The sequence below is a fragment of the Mauremys mutica genome, chromosome 7, assembly GCF_020497125.1.
Source record: "Mauremys mutica isolate MM-2020 ecotype Southern chromosome 7, ASM2049712v1, whole genome shotgun sequence".
NCBI classification, from domain to species: Eukaryota; Metazoa; Chordata; order Testudines; family Geoemydidae; genus Mauremys; species Mauremys mutica.
The window spans coordinates 61,681,878-61,707,609 of record NC_059078.1 but is presented as its reverse complement, the minus strand read 5'-3'; the positions used below and the strand labels follow the sequence as shown (position 1 = coordinate 61,707,609).

General features: G+C 50.4%; 1 protein-coding gene across 3 annotated transcripts in view; it reads right to left on the bottom strand.

Annotated features, from left to right (window-relative positions):
- Window positions 1–219: 219 nt before the first annotated feature.
- The window catches only part of WDFY4 (WDFY family member 4), a 285,705-nt gene continuing 260,192 nt past the window's right edge, over window positions 220–25,732 (bottom strand). For all 3 annotated transcript variants that reach the window (XM_045025801.1, XM_045025800.1, XM_045025802.1), the window contains 7 exons: window positions 25,071–25,228; window positions 22,140–22,298; window positions 17,327–17,506; window positions 13,079–13,261; window positions 12,160–12,247; window positions 1,978–2,089; window positions 220–840 (listed from right to left, as the gene is read on the bottom strand). In XM_045025801.1, coding sequence (XP_044881736.1) covers window positions 774–840; window positions 1,978–2,089; window positions 12,160–12,247; window positions 13,079–13,261; window positions 17,327–17,506; window positions 22,140–22,298; window positions 25,071–25,228 — 947 coding nt within the window. In that variant the 3' untranslated portion in view covers window positions 220–773. The remainder of the gene's footprint in view (window positions 841–1,977; window positions 2,090–12,159; window positions 12,248–13,078; window positions 13,262–17,326; window positions 17,507–22,139; window positions 22,299–25,070; window positions 25,229–25,732) is intronic.

The window sequence follows — 25,732 nt, the reverse complement described above, 5'->3', positions numbered from 1 at the left end:
TTTCCCCCCAGACAGTGACATAAAATCTAAACCCTGGCCAGAATCACTCCGGGAGCCCTGCAGTCGGAACCTCCCAGCATGAAGAGTGTCTGAGAGGTTCAACCTACATCCCAGCACGAGGTTTGAGTACCATCCTCTGGATCCAAGTTAAGAAACACACACACACAGACCACCATCTATTGAGTACAATGAGCAATTACCATCCCGTTAAACCACACGAATAAACAGCTGGATTTTATTTAATGCAAAAACCACTTTGTACAGAGGAAACTCATGTGCATTTCAAATGCACGTGCCAGTGAGGATCGGTTTAAAACAGATTTCGATAGCATTTCCCTGCTGTATTCTATACAGCGGCCCACAATTCAGAGCCCAGATCTGTTCCCATTGAAGAGTGGTAAAATTCCCCTTGATTTCACTGGGAGCAGGATGGGACACTGAGTCCCATCACAGGAGACACGGCAGATAGCACACTGCACTATACCACTGGCAGTGATTCTCACCGGCAAATTCAGTGAGGGGGGTTGTATGCGCGGCATGGCCAGGACTGGACCCTGGTACCTTATTACTTTTAATAACGGGGTGGAGCTATATCAGAGGATGTCAAATTCCTCCTCTGCTCCCAAATTGACCCTACAGTCCACTGACTCTCTTGAGATTCGTTTCACTCCACTCTTCCTTCCAAATCTTGTATACTCTGAAGGATAATTTTCGTTCCATCCACCGACACCACGCAAGGTTGGAGGAGACCAAGAGCTCCTTGTTGTTTCTGCCTACCCATCCATGGCCCAACTGTATATCCTCCCCCTCTCATCACCAACTAGGAGCTTGGAGGAATTCCTTGGGAGAGAAAAGAAAAAAAAAAAAGACAGTGTTCAATAACAAAAGGCAAAACTGGCGCTGCATGTTCAAGACTCTCTCTGGTTTGTGCAGCAATTGGGACAGAAAGTGCTCACTGGAGAGAGCTCTCCACCATTAAAGCCTGAAGAACTCTCACGTAAACTAGATACAGGTCCAAGTTTCCAAAGGCTGGAGCTGGATTCAGAGCCAAACTTTCCCAGAGTTCAATGGGGTTAGGATCCAAGGTTTGGATTGGCCAATAATGGACATTGTAGCCAGTTGGGATTTGGATCTGAACTGCCAAGAGCTCTAAGATTCATTCATCTCCAATACAACATAGCACTGCCCCCAATAAATCTGTTTGGCAGACAATTATAGGAATCAAGTTCTCCTGTAGGTGCATGTGGCAGCTTTATCCTCTGACATCTCTAAATCCTGTACACACTCGGGAGCTTCAAAAGGTTCAAAAGTGCAGGGCACAGATACACCCCGCTCCCAAAGTCTCTGCAATCTAATGATGCTGTTTACAGGAATCACTTTGCTGACCACTGAAAAGCCACCACTTCTGGAGAGGAGCACAGCAGCTATTTACCAGTGCACAGCAACATTACAGGACAGGAAATGAGGCTGAACCTTGGAGCCAATTGAAATGGCAGGAGGTAGTTAGTGAGGCAAAAGCTAACTTGCTATGCTACCTGGAATCTGACCAGAGTCCAACAGCCTCTTCATTTTGGAGAATAAAATCACAGGATCTTTACAGAGCACTTCTGGTCAAAGCCTCACTTTCACATCCACCCGAAGACAAGAGATGGCAACTCCAGTGGCCCCTAGCACTGTACTGGGACAGCAGTTTCACCCTGATTCAGAAGTAGGAGCGGCAACTACTAACAGCTTCCTACAACAGCTGGTTCTTTCCTTGGAGGTCTCCCAGCTGAGTCCTGAGCAGGCTTAGCTTGGGAGAGCTGACAAGACCATATCACAGGATGGCTGTATCTTATTAGGACAGGTGGATTTTACTTTGATATTTTAAGAAATAATAAAAAGAAGCTGTAACTCAGAACAGACACTTGGAATCACTGGGGCTGCTACTGTGCCCTCTGCTGGACAAACGATGCATTGCAACGGAAATTACTATACCTGGTTACCGCAAGAGCCGTCACTGTGGGATTATTCTTAGCTGGTTTCCCAGTCAAGGCCATGCTGATGTTCAACTCCCGGCAGAGAAGCAGATGTTGCCCCCGCTTGTCACCTGTAGAATAAATATTTAGAAACTGCTTGTGGGACGGGGAGGTGGTGGTGATTATTTACGGTCAGCAAGTTGTTAAGTTGAGAACAAATATATTTAATCTTGGCCTGTGCTGTTGCAGAATAGGCCCATCCCAATTTAATTTGCGGCGATGATAGTTACATGTGCTGACGTGCGGCTGTACCAATTGTGTGCTAAATTGGATTTGTGTATTATTGCTTTCTAAATTGCATGCCTAGTTCAGCAAAATTGTTCATCAGTGTTTACTGGCTCTATGCTTAATAAGATGCCCCAGAATACCTTGCTGCCAGGATATAATGCAGCCTATAATTGCCTACTAAAAATAAATTACATAAAGCTCCGGTATCATCAACTTATCTAAATCTGCTCAGAACAGAACTGATAATTAAATGTGTGTGTGCATATGCACACACGGACACACACACGCCCCCAACAATGTAACAGTCATTGTTACTTCAGTCTTCTTAATGGCCACATTTTGGATTAATTTTATTTCCTTTAATGGGTAGAATGAGATGTGGGACTATTAGGCCATCTAAAATCATTCTGAAGTCATTCAAGGAGTTTTGGGGAGTGTCTCGTTGCTGTAATTAAACGTCACAACTGACTAATAATTAATGACACTGCTGCTTGTGGGTGCACGTGTGAAAAAATGAATGTGTGTGTGCGTTGTGTGCATAGGCGGCAGGTTCGTATAATTTTTGGTGGGGCCCAAAATGGTGGTCCCCCCCCCGCCGCTCTCACCCTGTAAGCTGATATAAAATGAAGCTACAATGCGTCAGCACCACAAGATTACAAGGGTCAATTAAAAGTGGAAAGTCAGAAGCAGCACTTGCCTGCTTCAATATACGGTATTAAATTTTGTTGCACCTGTTGTGACAAAGTGGGAATGTTCTTAATGTTTTCTCTGAATACTGTGTGGGTGCCTCAGTTTCCCCTGCAAAGTGCCAACTGAAGGTGTTGGGGACAAAGAGATCAGGTGGCCTCCTTGTCCGGAAGAGACACAAAGGCCAGATGAGGGAGTGTCAGTTTGGAGCTGGCTGGGGAAATCGGGAGAGGCCCAGAACTTGGGTCTGGGCTCCCCACCCCCCAAGATGGACCTGACTGAGGGGTCCTGTTTTCTGTACCTACAAGCTCTGTTTTAGACTGTATCCCTGTCATCTAATAAACCTTCTGTTTTACTGTCTGGCTGAGAGTCACATCTGACTGCGGAGTTGGGGTGCAGGGACCTCTGGTTGCCCCAGGACCTGCCTGGGCAGACTCGCTGCGGAAAGTGCACAGTGTGGAAGGGCATGCTGAATGCTCCGAGGTCAGACCCAGGAAGGTGTAAGCTTCTTGCCCTGGAGACAGTATGCTCAGAGAGGAGGGTCCCCCAGAGTCCTGACTGGCTTTGTATGGAGTTGTTCCAAAGCATCCCAGCATCCCCTTCCACACCATGCGCTTCCCGGAAGTCTGCACAGGCACTGACACTCCCTCCTCTGGCCTTTGTCTCTTTTCCAGGCATTAGGAGGCCACCTGATCTCTTTGTTCTCCAACACCTTCAGTTGGCACCTTGCAGGAGAGTGGCCCAGGCCATCAGTTGTCTGGAGACAGGGTGTCGGCCATTCTCTGTGCAGACGGCATCACACTGGCCCTCTAGGGCTTTACAACAATCACACCCCCTTATCCCACCATCTAGAGCCTTAAGAAATGCATTGGGGAAACTGAGGCACACAGACAGTATTCAGAGAAAACACCTGTATATGACCAGTTACATACTTTGAAGGGTGTAAAATAATCAAATATTGTGCTAAATACAATGATACTCCAAACTGACCACCAAATTTAAGTTGCATGTTTTTCCCCTCAGGTGAGGGTTCTGGGGTGGGGCTGGGGATGAGGGGTTCACAGTGCAGGAGCGTGCTCGGTGCTGGGGGTGCAGGCTTTGGGGTGGGGCAGTGCTGAGGATGAGGAACTTGGGGTGCAGACAGGCTGCCCCAGGGCTAGGGCCAGAGAGGACTCCCCATCACCACCACTGGCAGCAGCAAGCTCCAGGGGAGGGACCCCTCCTGCCCCCCATGGCGCACACACTCTGCACATGCTCCTAGGGCCCCTCTCAGGTCCAGAAAGCTCACTCCCCTCCCCTATGATGAGTACTGGGGGGGGGGGCACAGGTGGCCTTCCATGTTGCTGCCCCTCACCATAACTTCACTGTGGGTGGGGCTGCCCCTTGCCCAGCATGGGGCAGAAGTGGGGTAGGCAGGGTGGTGGCTGGCTATGGGACGGGGGAGCAGGGTGTCATAAAATTCACCCAAGCCCCAGCTGCTCAGGTCTAGGAAGCCTCCCTCTCCCATCCCTCCTGTGGCGGGTGGGTTGGTGGGTGCTGGGGGAGGGGGCATTGCCTTCACATGTGGCTTCCTGCCTCCCCTGTGCAGCCTGCTGTGCTTCACTGGGGGTAGGAGTAGGGGCTGGGGCTGGGGCAGGGGGGGAATCATACGGTCAAACACTCAAACATAATAAAAAATCATAGGGTCAAACACTCACGGAAGCCCCAACAGCTGCTAAGGTGAGTGATGTCTGTCTCCTGGCCCGTTTGTGTCTCCTCCAGGTAGGGGCAGGAGAGGAGAGAGGAGGGGAGGCCTCCTCCCCTCCCCCTCCTGAGTGCTTCAGCAGCAGTTAGCATTCCTCGTATGCTAATGCTGCAGCCCTTAGGCTACGGCAGCAGCAGCAAAGGAGAGAGAGACGCGCTGTGCGCTCTCTTTACATTCAGGCAGGGAAGCTCCGGGGAGGGGGAAAAATCTAGCTCCAAATATTGGTGGAGCAGAGCCCCTGATTATGAATATTCCTGGGGCTTTAGCTCCAAGAGCCCATATAAGTTGGCGCCCATGGTTGTGTGTGTGTATTCAACAGATCCTCTTTCTAGATGCCTGGCTGGCTGGTTCTTGCTCACATGCTCACGGTCTAAGTGATGGCTGGATTTGGGGCTGGGAAGGACTTTCCACAGGTCAGATTGGGAGGGATCTTGGATTTTTTTTTTCATTTTCCTCTGCAGAATGGCATATGGTTTGCCTGCTGGGATCCTCTGGGCATGTCTCAGCTAATCAATCCACACAGGGGCCACCACAGGCATTAGTACACCTCAGGCAGGGGCCACCACAGGGGCCACCACAGGGGCCACCACAGGCATTGGTACACAGGGCCGCCCAGAGGATTCCGGGGGCCCGGGGTCTTCGGCGGCAGGGGGCCCTTCCGTTCCGGGACCCGCCGCCAAAGTGCCCCGAAGACCCGCGGCGGGAGCCCCCCGCCGCCGAATTACCGCCGAAGCGGGACCCGCCGCCGAAGCGCAGCCTGGTCTTCGGCGGTAATTCGGTGGCGGGGGGGGTCCCCGCCGCGGGCCTTCGGGGCACTTCGGCGGCGGGTCCCAGAACAGAAGGGGCCCCCCGCCGCCGAAGATCGGGCTGCGCTTCGACGACGACGGCGGCGGGTCCCGCTTCTCCCCCCCCCCGCCCGGCCGCCGCTTCTCCCCCCCCCCGCCCGGCCCCGGCCCCCGCTTCTCCCCCCTCGGCCCCGGCTTCTCCCCGGCCCCAGCCTCGGCCTCTTACCGAGCGCGTCGCCGGCAGGGCCTGAGCTCCGTCCCGCTCAGAGCCGCGTGGGGAGGGGGCGGGGCTGGGAGCTCCACGCTGAGCGGAGGCAGCTGCCCCGCCCCCTCCCCACGCGGCTCTGAGCGGGACGGGGCCCCGCCCCCTCACCACGCGGCTCGGATCGGGGCGGGGCTCAGGGGCTCGGCCGGAGTCTCGGCGCTTGATGCGCTGAGGCTCCAGGAGAGGGGCGGAGGCGGGAGCCTCCGCTCTTCTCTTGGGGGCCCCTGCGGAGCCCGGGGCCCGGGGCAAATTGCCCCCTTTGCCCCCCCCTCTGGGCGGCCCTGTTGGTACACCTCAGTCTCTCCCGTCCTTTGTCTGCAGCCACAAGAGTTTTGCCTCCTGATGACTGAAATGATTCAGTCTAACTGAAGTCTCTGGGCTTAACATATGCTGGCCCTGACTGGAACACCCTCTTGTGACAGCCCATGGCATGACAGGTGCACCTGCCTCAGTTTTCCCTATCCAGTAACCCAAGGACGCTACGTCAGGCTCTCTTGCCTCCTTGGGGCTAGTTTAGTACAAAACCATAGTGTAAACAGACCAAAGTCCATTTATCACCCCCTGTGCATCCCAGGACATCTCATCTTGACATACCTCAGCTTCCACACTCTGAGACTCTATCAGTCTTCTTCTGTCCTTCTACCAGGACAGGTATCCCAGCCCTTCCACTCTTCCAAACAGGACCTCTCCCACCCCTCCCCCACCCAGCCTCTCTGCTGGGAGATCATCTTTGCCAGGGAAGCATCCCTCACTCCTCCTGTTCCCTGGGTTCAGCTCTCTGGTGTGGAGACATCAGCAGGTAAACCCCTCCACTGCTCCCCTGCCTTCAGCCCTAGTTAGAAATCCAGCTTAGAGCAAGCAGGCACCTCCCACCTTCAGCCCTCTTGCCCCAACTTTCTGGCTTAAAATCAGCTGCCACACCCCTCTTGCTGCTCTCCTTGCCTTCACCTTCCCCCAGGAAACATGTTCTGCTCGGAAGCCCTTCCTGACTGACCAGGGATTAAAGCCCAAATGTGGCCGTAGTTTGCATAAATATATACCTATGTAATTAGATCTACCAACATAATTATATCTATGTAATTAGACTGTGGAACTCATTGCCACAGGAAGTCAGTGAGGCCAAGAATTTATGATGATTCAAAAATGGATTGGATATTAATATGGATACCAAGAATATCATAAATATCATAATTAATTCCAATAAAATTTAGACAGACTATTAAACCTCTTGCTTCAGAGCTTAAGCCAATTTCTGACTACTAGAAACCAGGCTGGAGGGCAGGTTATCCCACAACTGGCAAGTGAAGATTTTTACACTTTCCTCCGTAGCAGCTGGTACTGACCACTGTCGCAGCTGGGAAACTGAGCTAGCTGGACCTCTGGACTGATCCAGTCTGCTAAATCCTTTGGTCCTGTATAGCTGTTTATGAACCTTTCTACCTAAGTGAGTTAGGAGCTGAAGTCCCATTAATGAGACTTGTGCTGCTAAGTCACCAAAGTGCTTCCGAAAATTCCCCCTGCAATGTCTGATTACTGTAGAATATCTTAGTATGCAGATGACCATCCGTAGTTATATCTTTATGCAAGCTGAAAGCCTAATCCTGGAACAATAGGGAGTGCCTTCAGCACAAATGCCTTCAGCAACGAAGGTCACAAAAATAAATGTTATAAATTACACCTGGTCTCTCTCTCTCTCTCTCTCTCTCTCTCTGTCCCATACACACACATTTTAAAATGCCCATGGACGATAACGGAGCCCTGGCAGGCGTTGGCTCCTGTATCTATTAGGTCAGGAACGTTTAACTCCGATGACTTTTATTACCACAACGGCGTTGTAGCTTTCAACCCATCGTAAGCCTCCGGCTCGCGGCTTTACCTTTAACAGCTTTGCCATCAGCCCAGCATAACCACCGGCTGTTCAGGAATCCAGCTGGGGAAACATAAATAAACCCGGGCTCCAGGGGCCCCCTGCTGGCCTCACGCTGCCTTGAAAAGCCTCCCACTTCATTGTGGGTGGCAAAGGCAGTACCCTGAGCCGAGCCAGGCTCTGTCCCTCCAGCCAGGTGCCGGGTATGGCACGGCTCCTTCCTGGAATCCGGCCAGGGCACTTTATTACAGCCACCAGCACAGATGTTATGGTCAGAGGCTCTGCAGCTCCTCGGGCCCTTTGGACACAACGGGGCTTTCAGCCAGTGTCCTCTTGCAGACAGGTTTGCAGCAGGATGGTTTATTAAGCACATTAAGTTTATTGAGCTGGTAACCAGGGCTCACTTAGGGCCTGATCCTGCCACAGGTGAGTACCGAGCACCCCCAGCTTCAGCATCAGCAGCTCCAGGCAGGATCTGCCCATTGCATTGTGTCTAATTGCTGCCCCGTATCTCCAAGGCAGGGCAGGGCAGGCCTTCCCTCAGCTACGCACATTCCACAGTAATGTTGCACCATTCACATAGCACAAGGCTCTCACAGCGCTGTCCATGCACATGTGGGGGAGTGGTCTCCCTGCCACCTCTGGGGTGGAACGTGTAGCCATTTTGCAGCATGGTTTAAGACAGGAAGCGAGGACACTGTCTGGTGGAAAGCTGAGAGGCAATGCAGACCTGTCTCTGCCCAAACAGTTGTAAAGGAAACAGGTCTCCTGGGTCCCAGTCCAATGCTCTGTGTTCAGTGATGCCACCGGCTCCCCGCCCTTCCTGGCTGAGCACTTTATCATGCTGATCCCCGGGCCTGCTGGCCAGACTCTGGCACTGCATTCTGATCTGTGCATGCTGGCGCGCCAGGCAGTCAGGAGCAGCTCTGAGCGGGGCAAGCGCACAGGACAGGGACACGGACGCTGGCCTCCTTGAATGGCTATGGGCTGCGGATCTCCATGACAGGGATGGCACCAGAGGGCAGCAGGGGGCTTCTCAGTGGGCCATGGAGGAAGTGAAAGAGGGTGGCAGGAGAACAGGGTGACAGCAGGACCAGCTGACTGCTTTCATAGGCAGGGGAAAGGCATACAGCCTAAGGCCAGAAGGAGCCATATATATATATATATACAGTTAAACCCTGTTATCTCGACGGCCTAGGGGTTTGCCAAAAGCCATCGAGATAACCAATGATCGAGATAAACCCCTATCCACCCCCCCACCCCCTCCCTGCCCCCTTACCGCGCTGCCTGCACGTGGCTGGATCCGGCAAAGCGGAGCCGGGCGGACGGGCAAGCGGAGCCGGCGGGCGGGCGGCAGGCGAAGCCGGGACCAGGTATGTGGGGCGGGGACGGGCAGGGACCAGGTATGCGGGCCGGGCGGGTGGGCGGGGACAGGCAGGGACCGGGTATGCGGGGGCGGGGACGCGGGGACCGGCGGGCGGGGAAGCGGAGCCGGCGGGGCGGGCGGCAGGAGAAGCCGGGACCAGGTATGTGGGGCGGGGACAGGCGGGGACGGGCAGGGACCAGGTATGCGGGCCGGGCGGGGCGGGCGGGGACAGGCAGGGACCGGGTATGCGGGGCGGGGAAGCGGGGACCGGCGGGCGGGGAAGCGGAGCCGGCGGGCGGGCGGCAGGAGAAGCCGGGACCAGGTATGTGGGGCGGGGACGGGCGGGGACGGGCAGGGCCCAGGTATGCGGGCCGGAGCGGAGGAGCGGGGCGGGCGGGGACAGGCAGGGACCGGGTATGCGGGGGCGGGGAAGCGGGGACCGGCGGGCGGGGAAGCGGAGCCGGCGGGCGGGCGGCAGGAGAAGCCGGGACCAGGTATGTGGGGCGGGGACGGGCGGGGACGGGCAGGGACCAGGTATGCGGGCCGGGCGGGCGGGCGGGGACAGGCAGGGACCGGGTATGCGGGGGCGGGGAAGCGGGGACCGGCGGGTGGGGAAGCGGAGCCGGCGGGCGGGCGGGCGGCAGGAGAAGCCGGGACCAGGTATGTGGGGCGGGGACGGGCAGGGACCAGGTATGCGGGCCGGGCGGGCGGGCGGGGACAGGCAGGGACCGGGTATGCGGGGGCGGGGAAGCGGGGACCGGCGGGCGGGGAAGCGGAGCCGGCGGGCGGGCGGCAGGAGAAGCCGGGACCAGGTATGTGGGGCGGGGACGGGTGGGGACGGGCAGGGACCGGGTATGCGGGGCCGGGCGGGCGGGCGGCGAAGCGAAGCCGGGCGGAGGGGCGGGCGGCAAAGCGGGGAGCCGGGCGGGCAGGCGGCAGGCAAAGCGGGGACCAGGTATGCGGGGACGGGCTGGCAGGGACGGGCAGGGACCGGGTATGCGGGGCCGGGCGGGCGGGGACGGGCAGGGACCGGGTATGCGGGGGTGGGCGGGTGGCTGGGGACGCGGGGAGCGGGCGGCTGGGGAACCGCGCGGCTGGAGAGCCAGGGAGCGGGTGGCTGGGGACGCGGGGAGCCGGGCTCGAGATATTAGGGTTGGGCAAATCGACATAACAGATGAGAAGCCCATAAGATAAAGAGGGAGTTTGGCGGTTCCACTTCTAAAACCTCGAGTTAATAGGATTGGCAAGTTAACCGAGGTCGACATAAATGGGTTCGACTGTATATATATACCCAAATAATCCTGGCAAGTACCCACACACTGTGGGGGAAGGTGAAACCCCTGCAAAGTCCCTGCCAATCTGACCTGGGGGGAAATTCCCTCCAGCCCCACCTGTGGCGATTGGTTAAACCCTGCGCATGTGAGCAGGAACCAGCCAGTCACACATCTCAGAAGGAGAATGCTCAGTGCCCCCTCAGAGCCCTGGCCCATCCTGTCCAATGTCCCATCTTCAGACGTGGCCGTCCCTGATGCGTTAAGGGACGGACATAAACAAACAACCCAGAATACACTGTGGAGGGATGAGACACCCTTCCTGACGCCAGGGCAGCTGAAACCTAAAGCCTGAGCTTTAGGAACGTGAGATGTAAACCGGAAGTGAGCCCCAGGGTTGCTGAGTCCTGCCCCTGCCGCATCACAAGCAACCCTGTCATGGAGTCACGCTCATAAATATGTCCAGCATCTGTCTGTCTCTATCTATACGGGGCTCCCATCATTAAACCCCTTCTCCTGAGTCAAAGGAACTGCCAGCTCCCACCCTCTTTACAGCTCCCCTGTTGGTAGGACATGCTGACTATAAGACTCGAGACCCCGCTGCAGATTTGAGGGGTGAATTCGGGTCTGAAACGGTCCATGCAGAGGCTCAGCAGGAACGGGCCATGGCATCGGCAAAGAGAGTGCACAGCTCGGAAAGCCCCAGGCCTGGTTCTCTGGGGCCATGCACTTGGAGTAGCTCTGCACCCCTGCGCAGAAACTCCTGGTGTGGCAGCGTTTCATCCCAATTTAGCACATGGCTGTGTGTGCACACAAGGTGGCGGGGCAGAAGGGAATCCAGCTCTAGCTGCCTGGGTATTTTTAAAGGCCCCTCATGGCCGTATCTAAGTACCTTATTTAGCCTTCCCACTTTTAAAAGTGATGGAGCTATGCCCCACTGACCTCCTCTGTTCCGGCGCCCCTGGCTAGGGCCTGTGCTGACCTCCACTTGGAAGAAACTCCACAGCCAGGGCCAGGACTGTAAATCAGGAAGTGTTATTTACTCCTTTTCATAACACGAGAACTAGGGGTCACCAAATGAAATTATTAGGGAGCAGGTTTAAAATGAACAAAAGGAAGTACTGGTATTTCTTCACACAACGCACAGTCAGCCTGTGGAACTCTTTGCCAGAGGATGTTGTGAAGGCCAAGACTATAACAGGGTTCAAAAAAGAACTAGATAAATTCATGGAGGATAGGTCCATCGATGGCTATTAGCCAGGATGGGCGGGGATGGTGTCCCTAGCCTCTGTTTGCCAGAAGCTGGGAATGGGTGACAGGGGATGGATCAGTTAATGATTACCTGTTCTGTTCATTCCTTGTGGGACACCTGCCATTGGTCACCGTTGGAAGACAGGCTACTGGGCTAGATGGACCTTTAGTCTGACCCAGTATGGCTGTTCTTATACACACCCAGGATGCTCTGCCCTCAGCTTCAGAATCCCAGAGAGGCATGTCTCTAAGCTAGCCAGGATCTGCTTCAATGGGGTACCTTGAGATTAGGGATAGGAGCTTGACTCAGACCCAGAAATGAAGAGGGAGCCGCACAGAGCCCTGGGCTGATAGGAGGGGTGAACCCACAGTCACTCTGCAGGTACTGGAAAAGTACTGTGGCTGCTGACTGTGGCATAGTGGTCCTGTCTTCCAGGCGGAGGAGGAGAGAAGCTGCCCTGTCCTGCGGCTGTGTGCAGGCTCCTTGCCAGAGACAGCTCATCTCCCAGGTGAGTTATTAAGGTGCAAGAGCTCAGATCTAGACAGGTTTTGTGGGGGATGGGGACGGAGGGTTCCTCAGTTTTTCTGAATCTCAACACCCTTTCCTAGCCCTAGCTGCTTCTCTCTCCCAGCTATGCAGTGCACACAACACAGCAGTGTTTCAGTTCAGGTTGTACCTTTGTTATCCAGATCTTCCGTTGTGGCTTTTTGTGATCTTGATCCAACATCCTGGCCTGGGGCTGTTGCATATTCTGTCTTCCATAACTGTATGGGCAAGAAAGGAGGGGTTAGAAAATGCAGAGGTGTAAGTAAGACACATCAATTCTGGGGCTCATAGAATCTCTATAAGGTCAAGGTACGATGGCTGGATCCGAGGCTGGTATTGCTCTGTCCCTGATCAGCTGTCCTGCTGGGTTCCATGCAGTTGCTAGACAATTATACAGGGACTTTGTTAGAGACAGCACTCCCTTGTTGAAGTTCAACCACCCGCCTGAAGGTAGGGCTGCAAGTGACTTCCTTGTCTCTAATGAAGTGTCCTTCTCCTTGGACACAGATGCTTTATCCCAGGAGCCTAAACACACTTCTGATCAGAAATGTTGTTTTTGCCTTTGGAATAGACCAGAATGAACAGCATTTTCAAAACAATTTCTCAGGGGGGATGAGAGGCCTCTTGAAAAATTTTGCCCCCAAACCTTCCTCCTGTTCCAAATGATCAGAGAGGTTGAAAAATAACTCACTAAAACATTTTTTTCCAATGAAAAAAATGCCTTTTTGATGAATGAACTCTTTCATTTTTGTCGAAAACACCATTTTCCAGTTTTTGGAAAAAAATAATTCGTACTGAAAATTTCCGAGGAATATTTCAAACAAAATGACATCATTTGGTTTCTTTCTCAATTTGTTGTGGTGAACGCTTAGCGTTTTCCCCAGCAGCACTACAAATTACATCCCTTCATTTCTGGATTACATGATCACTCTCTGTTTGTAATGTGCCTAAGGGGAGATGTGGAGCTAATGAAAACCACTGTCACCCCACTCAGTATCAGAAACTCTGACTTCAATCCAGAACTGGTTTAGCAAAAATATGACACCTACCCTCACAATTCCATCTGTGCCCCCCGTGATGATGATGCTACATGTGTCCCAGTCCATTACTTCAGCAAAGCAGCAGCAAACAATGGCTCCTTCCAGGCCGCAGGCAGTGCTGATGCTTGCCAGAGGCTGGCCGTTGATGGTCCACAAATGTAAATAGGATCCGGCACAAGAGGCAATGTCACCCTAGAATATACCAAGCAGCATTATTTTAAGATCCCACAAATACCACATGGGGCTGTTAGGCCCTTGTTGTAATCTATGGCATTTGCCCATTCTTCATTTTATTTCTCTTCCACTCTTTTCAGCAGAAAAGCTGGTCAAAAAATGAATTTTTTTATTCAAAATTCTGGAATTTCGAAGCAAAAATTCTGGAATTTCATTTTGCAGGGTTTGAAACAGATTCACTTGCATTTTTTAATCAAAAGTTTTATGAAAATGGTTCTTTTTCATATAATGAAAAATACAGTTTTAGGTAAACGAACAACACTGATAACCATTTTTGATTAAGTTTTCTAAAACATTTTCAATTAAAAAAATCACAGAAAATTGTGAAAAAAATTGAAAAAAAAAATGGAGTGGTTCTCCCATCGCTGTAGTTAATCCACCTCCCCAAGAGGTGGTAGGCTAGGCTAACAGAAGAATTCTTCCATTGACCTAGCAATGTGTACATTGGGGGTTAGATTGGCTTAACTACGTCCCTCAGGGTGTGGACTTTTCACACCCCTGAGAGATGTAGCTATGCCGACGTAACTTTTCAGTGTAAACCAGCCTTTAAACTTCTTTAACTGCATGTGGGCCTGGGAGGCTCACTGATTTGGTAATCAGGCTAAGGAGTTTTTCAGGTCTACGTCACTGACTGAAATCCAACTGAGATCAGCAGCTACAGAAAGTTTTTTCTTTCTTACTCCCCAAGGCAAGGATCACCTTTTTGCTCTATGTCTGTACAGCACCTAGCACAACAGGGTCCTGCTCCATGACTAGAGCACCTAGACACTACTGTAATATACCTAATCATGTACAGTGCCTAACCTGGCACTACGGGGTTCTGGTCCATGACTGTGGCCCTAGGTGTCATCGCAAAAGACCTAGTATTGGGGCCCTACTTGCTACCACAGGACAAATAATAAGAATCGAACATAGAGCTGTGTGGAGACTGGAATTTCTGTTTTTCAGCAAATTCCTCCATTTCAAAATTTGTTTTATTTCAAATCAGAATGAAAACAAAGTTCAAAATTTCCCATGACACAAAACTTCTGAAAAAAAAAAATCCCCGTGGATCAAGTCAAATGTTTCTTTAAGATAAAATCAACACATTCCATTTCAGTTTCAACATTTTAAAAATGTTTGTCTTTATAATATAAAATGAAGCATGTTGAAACAAAAAGTCATTTCAGAATGAAAAATGGAAACATTATTTGTCCTCAAAAAACTGAAATGGAATGTGTTGACCTTAGAGAAACACTATTCTCGTGGTTTTCCCCCCAAAATGAGATTTTATTGAAATCAATGCGTTCCTGCAGGAAGTTTTGGTTTCCAATAGAAAAGCCTTCTGTTGGAAAATTTTCAATCAGCTCTGATCTAACGGCTGCTCAGTGACCCCTGCCTAATTCCAATCCCTACTGCGCTAATCTCACATCATAACATCATCATCACTGTCATGGATTCTGATTGGCCCACTGCTTGGCAAAGGAACCAAGGACTGCATGGACAATTGACCCCACTCTCCCTCCAGCGGAAACCTATGGTGCGACACAGTGGAGGAAGCTTTGGAAACAGATAATTTTATCCTCTAGGGCTATCAACCCAGCACTCCTATTTATTTTATTTTATTTATTTTAAAATGCGTGGGCTTCTCCAGTTTATTTTGCAGGGGACTGACAAGAACAGTCAAGCGCTGGCCTAACTCTGTGGCAGTTTTACCCACTGACCATTGGTATTTGTCATTAAGTGCTATGGAAAATCCCACTCCTTGGGCTTTAGTGGAAGTTATTATTATTATTCATTTGTATTGCAGTTGAGGACCCCAGAAGCCCCAGTCACGGACAAGGTCCCCTGATGCTAGGCTCTGTACAAATGCAGACGAAATCCCTTCCCCAAAGTGCTGACAATCTCAGTTGTTAGGATAAACAGATGTTTTGGGACTTCTTATTGCTATGACATCAATATACATCCCCAACACTTCTCAGCACAAGCCACAGTACTCTGTGACTTGACAAAAATGTTAACCAAGCCCAACCACTGTTCTCTTTTGTGAAGATCAACTGAACATAGGAACACGGGCGTATAAATGCCCTGTTCAGGAATCAGAGATCTGGGGGAATTCACATCCAAGAGAGCTGACTGCCTACAGTTAAATCCAACCCAGATTATTTTCATAATGATGAGCAAGCAGCTGTGTTTCTGGGAACAGATGGCAGATGCATTTTTCGTTTCTACCACCATCCCTAATAGGAGAGATTAAAAAGAGTGGGACTGTTCAGCTTGGAAAAGAGAAGACTAAGGGGAGGAAGATACGACAATAGGTCTATAAAATCATGACTGTCATGAAGAAAGTGAATAAGGAAGTGTTATTCACAGTACACAAGGACCTGGCATCACCCAATGAAATTAACAGGCAGCAGGTTTAAAACAAACAAAAGAAAGTATCTCTTCACACAACACATAGTCAATCTATGAAACGCATTGCCTAAGGATTTTGTGAAGGCCACAAGCATAACTGGGTTCAAAAAAGAATTAGATAAGTTGATGGAGGATAGGTCCATCAATGGCTATTAGTCAAGATGGTTAGGAATGCAATCCATGCTCTGAGTGTCCCTAACCCTCTGACTATCAGATGCTGGGTCTGGACGATAGACAACAAGGAAAAGTGCAGAGTCCTACACTTAGGACAGAAGAATCCCATGCACCGCTAACGGCTGGAGACCAACTGTCTAAGCAGCAATTCTTCAGAAAAGGACCTGGAGATTGCAGTCGACAAGAAGCTGGATATGAATCAGTGTGCCCTTGTTGCCAAGAAGGCTAATGGCATATTGGGCTGCATTAGTAGGAGCATTGCCAGCAGATCGAGAGAAGTGCTTATTCTCCTCTCTTCGGCACTGGTGAGGCCACATCTGGAGTATACATCCAGTTTTGGGCCCCCCACTACAGAAAGGATGTGGACAAATTGGAGGGCAATGAAAATGATAAGGAAGCCAGGGCACATGATTTATGAGGCAAGGGTCAGGGAACTGGGCTTATTTAGTCTGCAGAAGAGAAGAGTGAGGGGGGGATTTGATAGCAACCTTCAACTACCTGAAGGGGGTTCCAAAGAGGATGGAGCTCGGCTGCTCTCAGTGGTGGCAGCTGACAGAACAAGGAGTAATGGTCTCAAGTTGCAGTGGGGGAGGTCTAGGTTGGATATTAAGAAACACTATTTCACTAGGAGGATGGTGAAGCACTGGAATGGGTTACCTAGGGAGGTGGTGGAATCTCCATCTTTAGAGATTTTTAAAGTCCGGCTTGACAAAGCCCTGGCTGGGATAATTTAGTTGATGTTGGTCCTGCTTTGAGCAGGGGGTTGGACTAGATGACCTCCTGAGGTCTGTTCCAATCCTAATATTTTATGATTATATGATAGGGGATGGATCACTTGATAACTGCACCAGTCTGTTCATTACCTCGGAAGCATTTGGTACAGGCCACTGCCGGAAGACAGGATGCTGGGCTAGTTGGACCATTGGTCTGAGCCAGTATGGCCACTTTTACAAGCCTCCTTCTAGTGGGGAGGGTTGGAGAGGAAAGGAAAACAATAACACGTCAGGTAATTGTCTGCTGGCTGAGACTGCTGATTCAGGAACATCCAGAGCCGGTAGACTGTGGATGAGGACTTGGGTCTAATTAGTCCCAGGTGGCACTGCCGTAACACATGCATGTCAGGAGAAATCAATGGAAGCAACAGAGTCACATGTGAGCCAAAGGCAGAAGTGCAAGGGACTATACTGCTATGCTTCTCAAGCCAGCTCACAAATCAAGAGGTTTAATCTTACTATCCAGCCACGCATGCACGGATGCTTCTACTTAGCTACTTGTCTATACTGTACCTTTTAGTGCTCCCTTCTCATCCTTAAGAGTACTATTAGCAACCTTTGTAAAAGGGAAAATCAATTGATCAGCATCTCAGGATGTTTTTACGTTGGGAAGAGCACCCCTTACATTATCATGAAACGCTCCTGAACACATCAGGAGAAGGATGATAAATGAAGTTCTTACCGTTGAATCGTTGATGGCAATAGCAGAGAGACTGGCCCTATGGGCAGGGAGACGGGTGATGTAGGTCAGCTGGTTCAAGTCCCATATGATGCAGGTTCTGTCACTGGATCCGCTCACAAGGATGCTGTAGGTCACAGATGCGGTCAGGCAGGTCACGGCCTGAGTGTGTCCATACAAAGCCTAGGGGTACAAAGCAATCCAAAACCACAGTCAAGCAGCTGGGTTACTAGGGATCCACATTCCCACTGGGATCAGCTTAGCAAGAACATGTGATCTACTCCACAAAATCAGAGTCTACAATGGAGATCTCAAAGCTCCCTTGTCCTTAACTTACAGATGGGGAAACTGAGGCCAGAGAGGTTAAGTGACTTTCCAAAGCTTACCCACTGAATCAGAGGTGGCAACAGAACCCAGATCTCCTTTTCCTTAGACTTGTGTTATAGCTATTTGACCATACTGCCTCATATAAAACACCCACTTACATTTTTAGCCCTGGTTAGCAGTGTGAAACTTCTCTTACCTTTGCCCTTCTGGCCTTATCAAGGTGAGATTCATACTCAGAGGTTAGAGCTGTTCAACATTTGTAAAATTTTTAAATACAAAAAATTTTCAACGACATTTTTGAGACATTTCTCCCTATTATTATACCCAATACAGACCATTTCAATATTTTTTTCGAATACTGAAGTTTTGCGTAATTAAAATAAACCTCTCTGGGAACCTTTCTGTTAAACATTACTTTCTTTCACCCCTCCCCCACTGTTTTGTAAGCATCTCTATCATAAGAGACACAGCCAGTTTAGTTTAGCCCCAAAATTTAGGTTTTCCATTACAAAAAAACCCTTAATTGTAGTCAATGTATTATGGACAGAAACTAATAAAGTCATTTCATTTAATAGATGTGATATGCTGATCTGGTTTTACACTCAACATGCAGTGTAAATGAGGGTACAAGGTGTTGGACAACGGAGAATCGGGCCCTACTTGCTTTCTTTAAAATTCCTGGGCCTGATTTTCAGTTGTACTGAAGTCAACGAGTGCTGTGACTCGACTTCCCTGAACGTCACACCAGAGTTGTAACGCTAATTTTAACTGGAGAGGTGAATTCCCAGCTGGCTTTCTCTGCATGGAATGATCAATGAACTTCTAGAGTTTGACTCAGTTCAGTGTGGGTTTCAGTCCTGAATGTCCCTGTTGACCTCTCAGAACACGTATGGCATATACTTTCCTCCTGTGTCAGCCCAACTTCTTGCTGGCCATCTAATAAATGCTGCTATTTGCCAAGGTTGTTAGGACAACAGCATTTAAATATGAACCCCTCTGGTGAAGATGCTCGGTTGCACCAGGCTGTATGGGACCGAGATGACTTTCAGGTGTCACAAATTATTTTAGGCTTGACATGGGCCTGAGATACAGGGTTGGATATAATTTTAGACCCTATCAAAGTATGAGCTCAGGGGTAAAAGATAATGGCACAAGAGGGGATTTAAGCAAAGCTGTGCAAAGTTTTCATCCCAGCCCTGAAGCCTATTCTCAACTGAGCTTTGGGGGGCTCCAGGCTGTGGGGTGAGTTTGGGGCAGGCTTGGAACTTCAGGGCAGCCATAAATCATAAATTACAACCATAGTGTAACCAGTGGCGATTTACACTATGGTAACCAGTGGAGTTTGTTCCCACACGACACAGAACTAGGTGGCTACTGATCAATTTCACCTGGAGTTTTTTGGTTCACACAAAATAGAACAAAACGCGGATTCATCAAAACTGAGCCTTGTTGCGGAAACATGTTGGTTTTGACAAATATTTTGTTGGGAGAGTTTCTGAGGGTGGAATTTTGGATGGAATTTAGGAGAGTGAGACACACCTCACTCCTGAATAGCCCACCGGTGCAGGCACTCATCTGGGATGTGGGAGACCAGGTAAGTGTCCTGATCACCACACTACTGAGTCATCCTCTTGCTTTCTCCGTATCTGCTGTTGGAGCTCTTCCACTCTGTATAGATAATTAAATATTCAGTGGGCTGCAGAGAGAGAGAGCGACTCCGTGTCTGAATCAGAGCAGGGATGTGAGCCTGAGTCTCCGGTTACATCTACACAGATATGCAAGACTGGCAGTGCGGTCTTTGCTGGCCCAGGTTCGCTGATTTGGGCTCCTAGGGCTCAGGCTGGCAGTCAGTGCTGCCAATTCAGGGCAGACAGAGCCCTGGTCTCTGATTGCTTGTGCGCAAAGACTGCATATGGCCTGTGGCAGTAGCAGTGGTCACTGTGAACGGGGCTGGGAAGAGCCAGGGCCATACTTCACCCCCTCCATACACTGGTCAGCCACAAAAGGAAACTCTGCACCCGATACAAGGGTGACTCAGCAGGGGTGCACTGTGGCTCTGCTGCACCCACTCCACCATGGGTCTGTGTTTGAAAGGCACAACACAGCTCTTCTGGATGCTTATCCGAACCGGCTACGTGTTTCCTTTGGTGCAGAGTTACGGGAGCGTGGGTCAGATAAAATTGCACAGACGGATACCGTGGCTATTATGCTGCATCCTCAATGCTACACAAAACTCTGGAGGCAGCCCGTTAAGAAGGGAATAAGATCTTCCTGCTGAAACACAGTTTCTGTCTTTTACTCCAACTCAAACAAGAACGCATTAGTCCCTTGAGAAGGCTGATAAGTGAACAGCATCACTTTTATAGCACATCAGCTTTACTTAAGTGAAGCTCAGTATTTCAGGAATGACGATACAATAGTTTTGTTCAGCAGAATAAACAACGACCATGAAACAACAGCATGTAATTCACTGGAAGACATTTAGGGGCATAATTCAGATTGACATCTAGGCCAGAGAGTCGTCTAAATGACTAATGCCCTCTGCTAGCAGAGACAGAAAGGAAATCCAGGCAGTTTTTGGCATTGCGTGATCTCACACCGGTACTTTGTGGAATATGGGCAATATCATTTAATTGCAGCATACACATTAGCAACACCGGTTCCTCAAAAGTCAGTCATAAATCGTGGGACGCTAACGAGACTGGCAAACCAGTAAAGGGAAAACAGAACCTCCCTGAAGCTTTGCCCAAAACGCAAACTGACCCTGAACTGAACATTTCTTGATCTCCAAAACGTGTTGCTTAGATTTTACCCTAGTGCTGTTTCTTTCCCTTTCTTGTCTGTGTCCTGGGTTCTGAGAGGAAACAGACAGGCTAAAGTTCATGAGATAAGGTCTTCTGATGGGATTTTGGGTCTCTTCAGAAGCAGGAAGTATTAGAATCTCATGTCAGGAGTTGTTCCAACTACAAGTTGTGCCCCGTTTTGCAGGGCCAAGGGGTCTAGCTAAATAGATAATAGTCTGGGGGCTTCTCTGAGCTCAACCCAGGCCACGTCTATACTTACCCGCCGGGTCGACGCGGCGAGTTCGACTTCTCGGAGTTCGAACTATCGCGTCTGATCTAGACGCGATAGTTTGAACTCCGGAAGCGCCGCGGTCGACTCCGGTACTCCACCGCGGCAGGAGGAGTTGCCGGAGTCGACCTTGGAGCCGCGGAGTTCGCTTCCGCGGCGTCTGGACGGTAAGTCATTCGAACTAGGGTAGTTCGAATTCAGCTACATTATTCACGTAGCTGAATTCGCGTACCCTAGTTCGAACCAGGGGCTGTGTGTAGACCAGGGCTCAGACTCAGCCTTTTGACGTTTCCCATCGCCTATGACAAATGAAATATGTTCTTGTCCTGGATCTGGGAAAACCTGAATTTTCTTTTGAGTCTTTTCTGCAGGAACCAATGGACAGAGCAGATTTCTATGGCATGAATACCTTCATGTCACTCAAACCTCATGAACGCTTCCCCTTATTATTTCACCAAAGGTTCCAAATTCAGGATAGGTAACGTATCCAGAACTCTGGTTACTTATCTGAACCTTCTTGGTCAGAAATACTGGGCTGGGAATCTGTTTAGAGAAGTCTCACAATGTTTTGGTGCTCCTGCCTCCTGACCCAGCTAGAGAAAAAGGAAATGGGAACCATTTGAACAATACATAACGACTCAGATGGAGCTGGGTAGGGTGAAGGACCACGGGAGGCTGGAGTGGAAGGGTATATTTCTTATTTTCAAGACTTGAGGGCATAGCAAGCTATACTAGTGTTGCCAAAGTGAGAGAAAAAGACAGACTGCTCAGGAGTCTGTTAGAGACAGGTACAGCCAACCCTGTATGGGGTTACATATAGGGAAGGCCGGAAAACAAGAATTCTACTTCACACAAAAAGTTGATGTTTCAAACATTTGGTTTTGTATCGAACCTGAAACCTTTTGAAATTTTCAGCCAAACACCTGAGAGAATGAAAGAGATGCCCTCTCACCCCAGAACAGCCAACTGCCAGTGGTTAGGGTGCTCACCTGAAAGAGAGAGATCCATGCTGTGAATCAAGGACCTGAGCCCCACCCCAGAATAGCCAATAGCCTAGTCATTAAACACACACTTACAATATGGGAGACCCAGAGCATCCCTACTTTGAACCTGAGAAACCTTCCCAACAAAAGTTTCATTGAAAATGACACGTTTCTGCAAAAAAAGGTTGGTTTTTGACAATGGCATTTTGTGTTGAAAAAGTGTTTCGTCAAAACAACTCTGGGTTAGCTCCCGAGTCCATTTGTCATTGTCAATGCATGAACGGGTGGCAGGTTGATATGCTGTGTGATGCCATCTGCACCATCTTTCTCTGTCACCCTGGTAGAGGAACAGCTTTCATCGAAACCCCTTCCCAGCTCTGATCTCAGACCTGTACTTACTAAGCTGGCACGTCAGGTGAGCTGTGGTACTGTACCTGTCTCAAGTTCAGGCATTTCACTTTGTCCTTGACCAGGGAAAGCTCCCAGACACACACGACGGCACTCGTTCCAGAGGTAATGACAGTAGTTGGTGTGGGACATACAGCACAGAGACACTTGCCCCAATCTGCCATGCATTCGAGTGTCATAGTGTTCTGCAGAAGGTAAAAACACTGGCAGCCATTTCTGTGGCACAGATTCCTTTGATTGCAGCATGTCAATATTTAAACCAGAGAACAGATTCGGGGCCTCAGAACCAAGCTCTCATCTTCCCTTTGAGGCTGGGAAAGGAACGTTCCTCCTACCCGTTTTCAAGAACGAAAGGAAGGTTGGGCTCAAAGATCAGTCCAAGAAAGGGCCCGGTCCTACAAGGTGCGGGGCATCCTCAACTCACAGTGAAGTCAGACTAAAGACTAAATTTTCCTCTCAGTTCTGCTCTCACTGCCTGCGTGTGTATCAGCATGGCTATGTGTATGTTGGTGTGGGAGTGAATCAACCATTACCTGCTGGCTGGATTGGAAGGATGATTCGGCAGTTAGGGCACTAGCTTAAGATTCAGGGAACAGGTTCCATTCTCTGCTCTGCAACAGGTGTCCTGTGTAATTTTGAGTGAGTCAATTAGTCTCTCTGTGCCCAGTTCCTCACCTGTACAATAGGGATAAGCAGCTCCCTACCTCACAGGCATGTTGTGAGGATAAATACATTACAGATTGTGGTGCTCTCATATTCTACAGTGATGGGGGGGCCATATAAGTACCTAAAATAGACAGAACAACCTACTACTTACTCATAGGTAGAGGCATTGCTCAAGTGTAGAGGCTGGTGCTTTTGGTGCAGGGATCCCTGGATTCTATCCCCATTGGTGACCCCTGGTTCTGTGTGTTTTCACAGCAAATCGTTCAGTACACACTGAGCTTCCCAAGGAAAAGGGAAAGGTTTCTGCTACTTTGAACATCTGATGAACTATGGAGGGAACTGAACGCTGTTCTCCTGAGCCCCACACTAGCACTGGCCATCCATCCTTTTAAGAGAGACCGCTGCGCTCTCCTTGGTCGCTGGCACTCCAGCATGCACGCAGCACTGCGATGTGTACTGTTGATTCCTTACCGTAAAGAAGTCAGAGAATCAGTTCTAGAGCCCTGCATGGATACAAAAATGTGTATCCGCAGCCAATCTGCAAAAATGATCTGTGAATATCTGTGGATTTGCAGGGCTCTACTCCAGGGCCGGGCTGAGGCTTCGAGGCACGCGCACACACACACACACACACCCCGCCGGAGCCTGGTCGGGAAGAGCCCCACAGGCAGCTGTGAGGAGCCTGTGCAGAGTCGCAGACCCTCCGCCTGTCCTCGGCCTGGTGGGGAGTCTGGGGGTGGGGACACGGTCGCGGGCTGCTCTCAGGCCCATATCCTGCACTGTGGGCAGGTGGAGGGTCCACCACAGTTCCCCATGGCTCCCCGGCTGGGCTCCACACTGGTCTGGCCAGGTGGGTGTCCTGTGGAGCTGCCCAGCTTACTGTGGCCGGGCTCCGAGACCCGCCCTCTGGCCCGAGCCAGATCAGGGAGAGCTGCGCTGGCAGCTGTAGGGAACCTGGGTCCTTCCAACTGTCCTAGGAAAAGGGCCCAAGCAGCCTCCAGCCCATGTCTCTGCCCTCCTGACCCTTACACAAGGGAGGGGTGTGTGTGGAGGGACCCAGGCTCCCCACAGCTGCCAGCGTGGCTCTCCCCGACCAGAGAGTCACAGCCCGGCCACGGTAAAAACCGGGCAGGCAGCTGCAGGGAGCCATGCTGGACCCTTCACCTGCCTTGGGCAGGGGGCCTGAGCAGCCTCCCGCCCAGTGTCCCTGCCCCCCAGACCGCCACCCAGGGCAGGTGGAGGGTCCGTGCCGCAGTTCCTCACAGCTGCTTGCCCAGCTCTTACAGTCAGAGCCCTGCACAGATACAAAATTTGTATCCACATCCGCACTATCCGCAAAAATGGCCCACAGATATCTGTGGATATAAAACAGATACCCACGGATTAGCAGGGCTCTACAGATTTCTAGGGGAAGCTGCATTAGTGTTTTGAATGAGAGCACTATGCTAAACTCAGGGGTGGGAGGAAATTGACAGATGGTCCTATCCTAATCCCAGCAGAAAGTTCTGCGTCACAAAATTTTTCATCAGGGCCAAGAGACATTGTGTTGTTGTTAAGTCCTATCACACAAGGTCTCAGTTTCAGTGTAACAGAGGATAGAGGGATTGGAACTAGATAAGAACTTCAGATCAGTTCAATATTGGCCAAGATTTTCAGGAGGAACTAGTGATTTTGGGTGCCCAATCTTAGACTCTTTCAATGGGGCCAGATTTCCAGAAGGTGCTGAGCACCCACCCTCTGAAAATGAGGCCTCTTTACGATGTCTCAAGTTGGGCACCTCAAACACTGAGACACCCAAAATCATGAGTCACTTTCCATAGAGTTTCAGGCCTGAAAGGAACATTAGATCATCCAGTCTGACCTCCTGTATGGCACAAGTCATTAAATTTCACCCAGACACTCCCGTATTAAAGCCAAAGATTTTGTTAGGCTAAAACATTTCAGTTTCCAGCAGACTACACTGTTGTGAGCCACAGGCAGAGAGCGGGAGGTGCCACCAATGGCCAAGACCCCTGCATTGGCAGGGAATCGATTAGGTGGGAGATGCCCAGAGGATCCCAGCAGGCGATCCATGCCCCAGGCTGCAGAGGAAGATGAAAATCCCCAAAGTCCTTGCCAATATGACCTGGGGAGCTTCCTTCCCACCTCAAAATCTGGTTATCTGTTAGACCCTGAGCACGTGATCAAGACCCACCAAGCAGGCATCTTGAAAGAGGATTCTCTGTACCATCTCAGAATACAGGTCCACCCTCTCCTGTGTTTCAAAACCCTTGGCCTTTGTTCTCATTTACCTTGTCAGTTCCGTAGTTTCCAAGGCAGCAGGTGAAATCGTCAAATCCCCAGCAGAAGGTTTTGTTCCAGAGCGGTGGGATCAAAACTTTGTTTCTCTCGACGGCCAGAATGATTTTCTCGGTATGGACGATGTGTCCGATGGCTCCCTTGGGCGCCTCTGAGCAGAAGAAGGAGATCACAGCTCATCCTATTGTTTCTAGCATGCTAAGAGTGACTTTCCCTCCCTTGCAAGGTTTGCGTGTCTCCCTAACTATGCTGAGTGATGTGATCAGCACCAGAGGCTAAAAGCCACCCTGGTGCTGAGATGCAGCCACATTCGAGGCAGGGCTATGGAAACACATTGACACACACCTGGGAGAGGGGGCGTCATGCCAGGTGGCACCAAGTCCCCTCATCTATGCATAATGCTTCATTCCATCACATTAAACTTCACAGTGCAAGTGAAGCCATATGGGCCATATGCTTCCTCCTGCTTCCAGTGTTGCCAACTCCACATAGCAGGTAGTCACCAGACAAACCCTGAAAAGTCTCTAGATGTAGCTGTTTAAGCACTCAAAAGGAGTCAAAAATGTCATCAAACAAAATGTCCAGAGAATTCAACAGAGAATCACACACACACACACACACACAAAAATCATTCACAAGCAGCTCAATAGTGTTA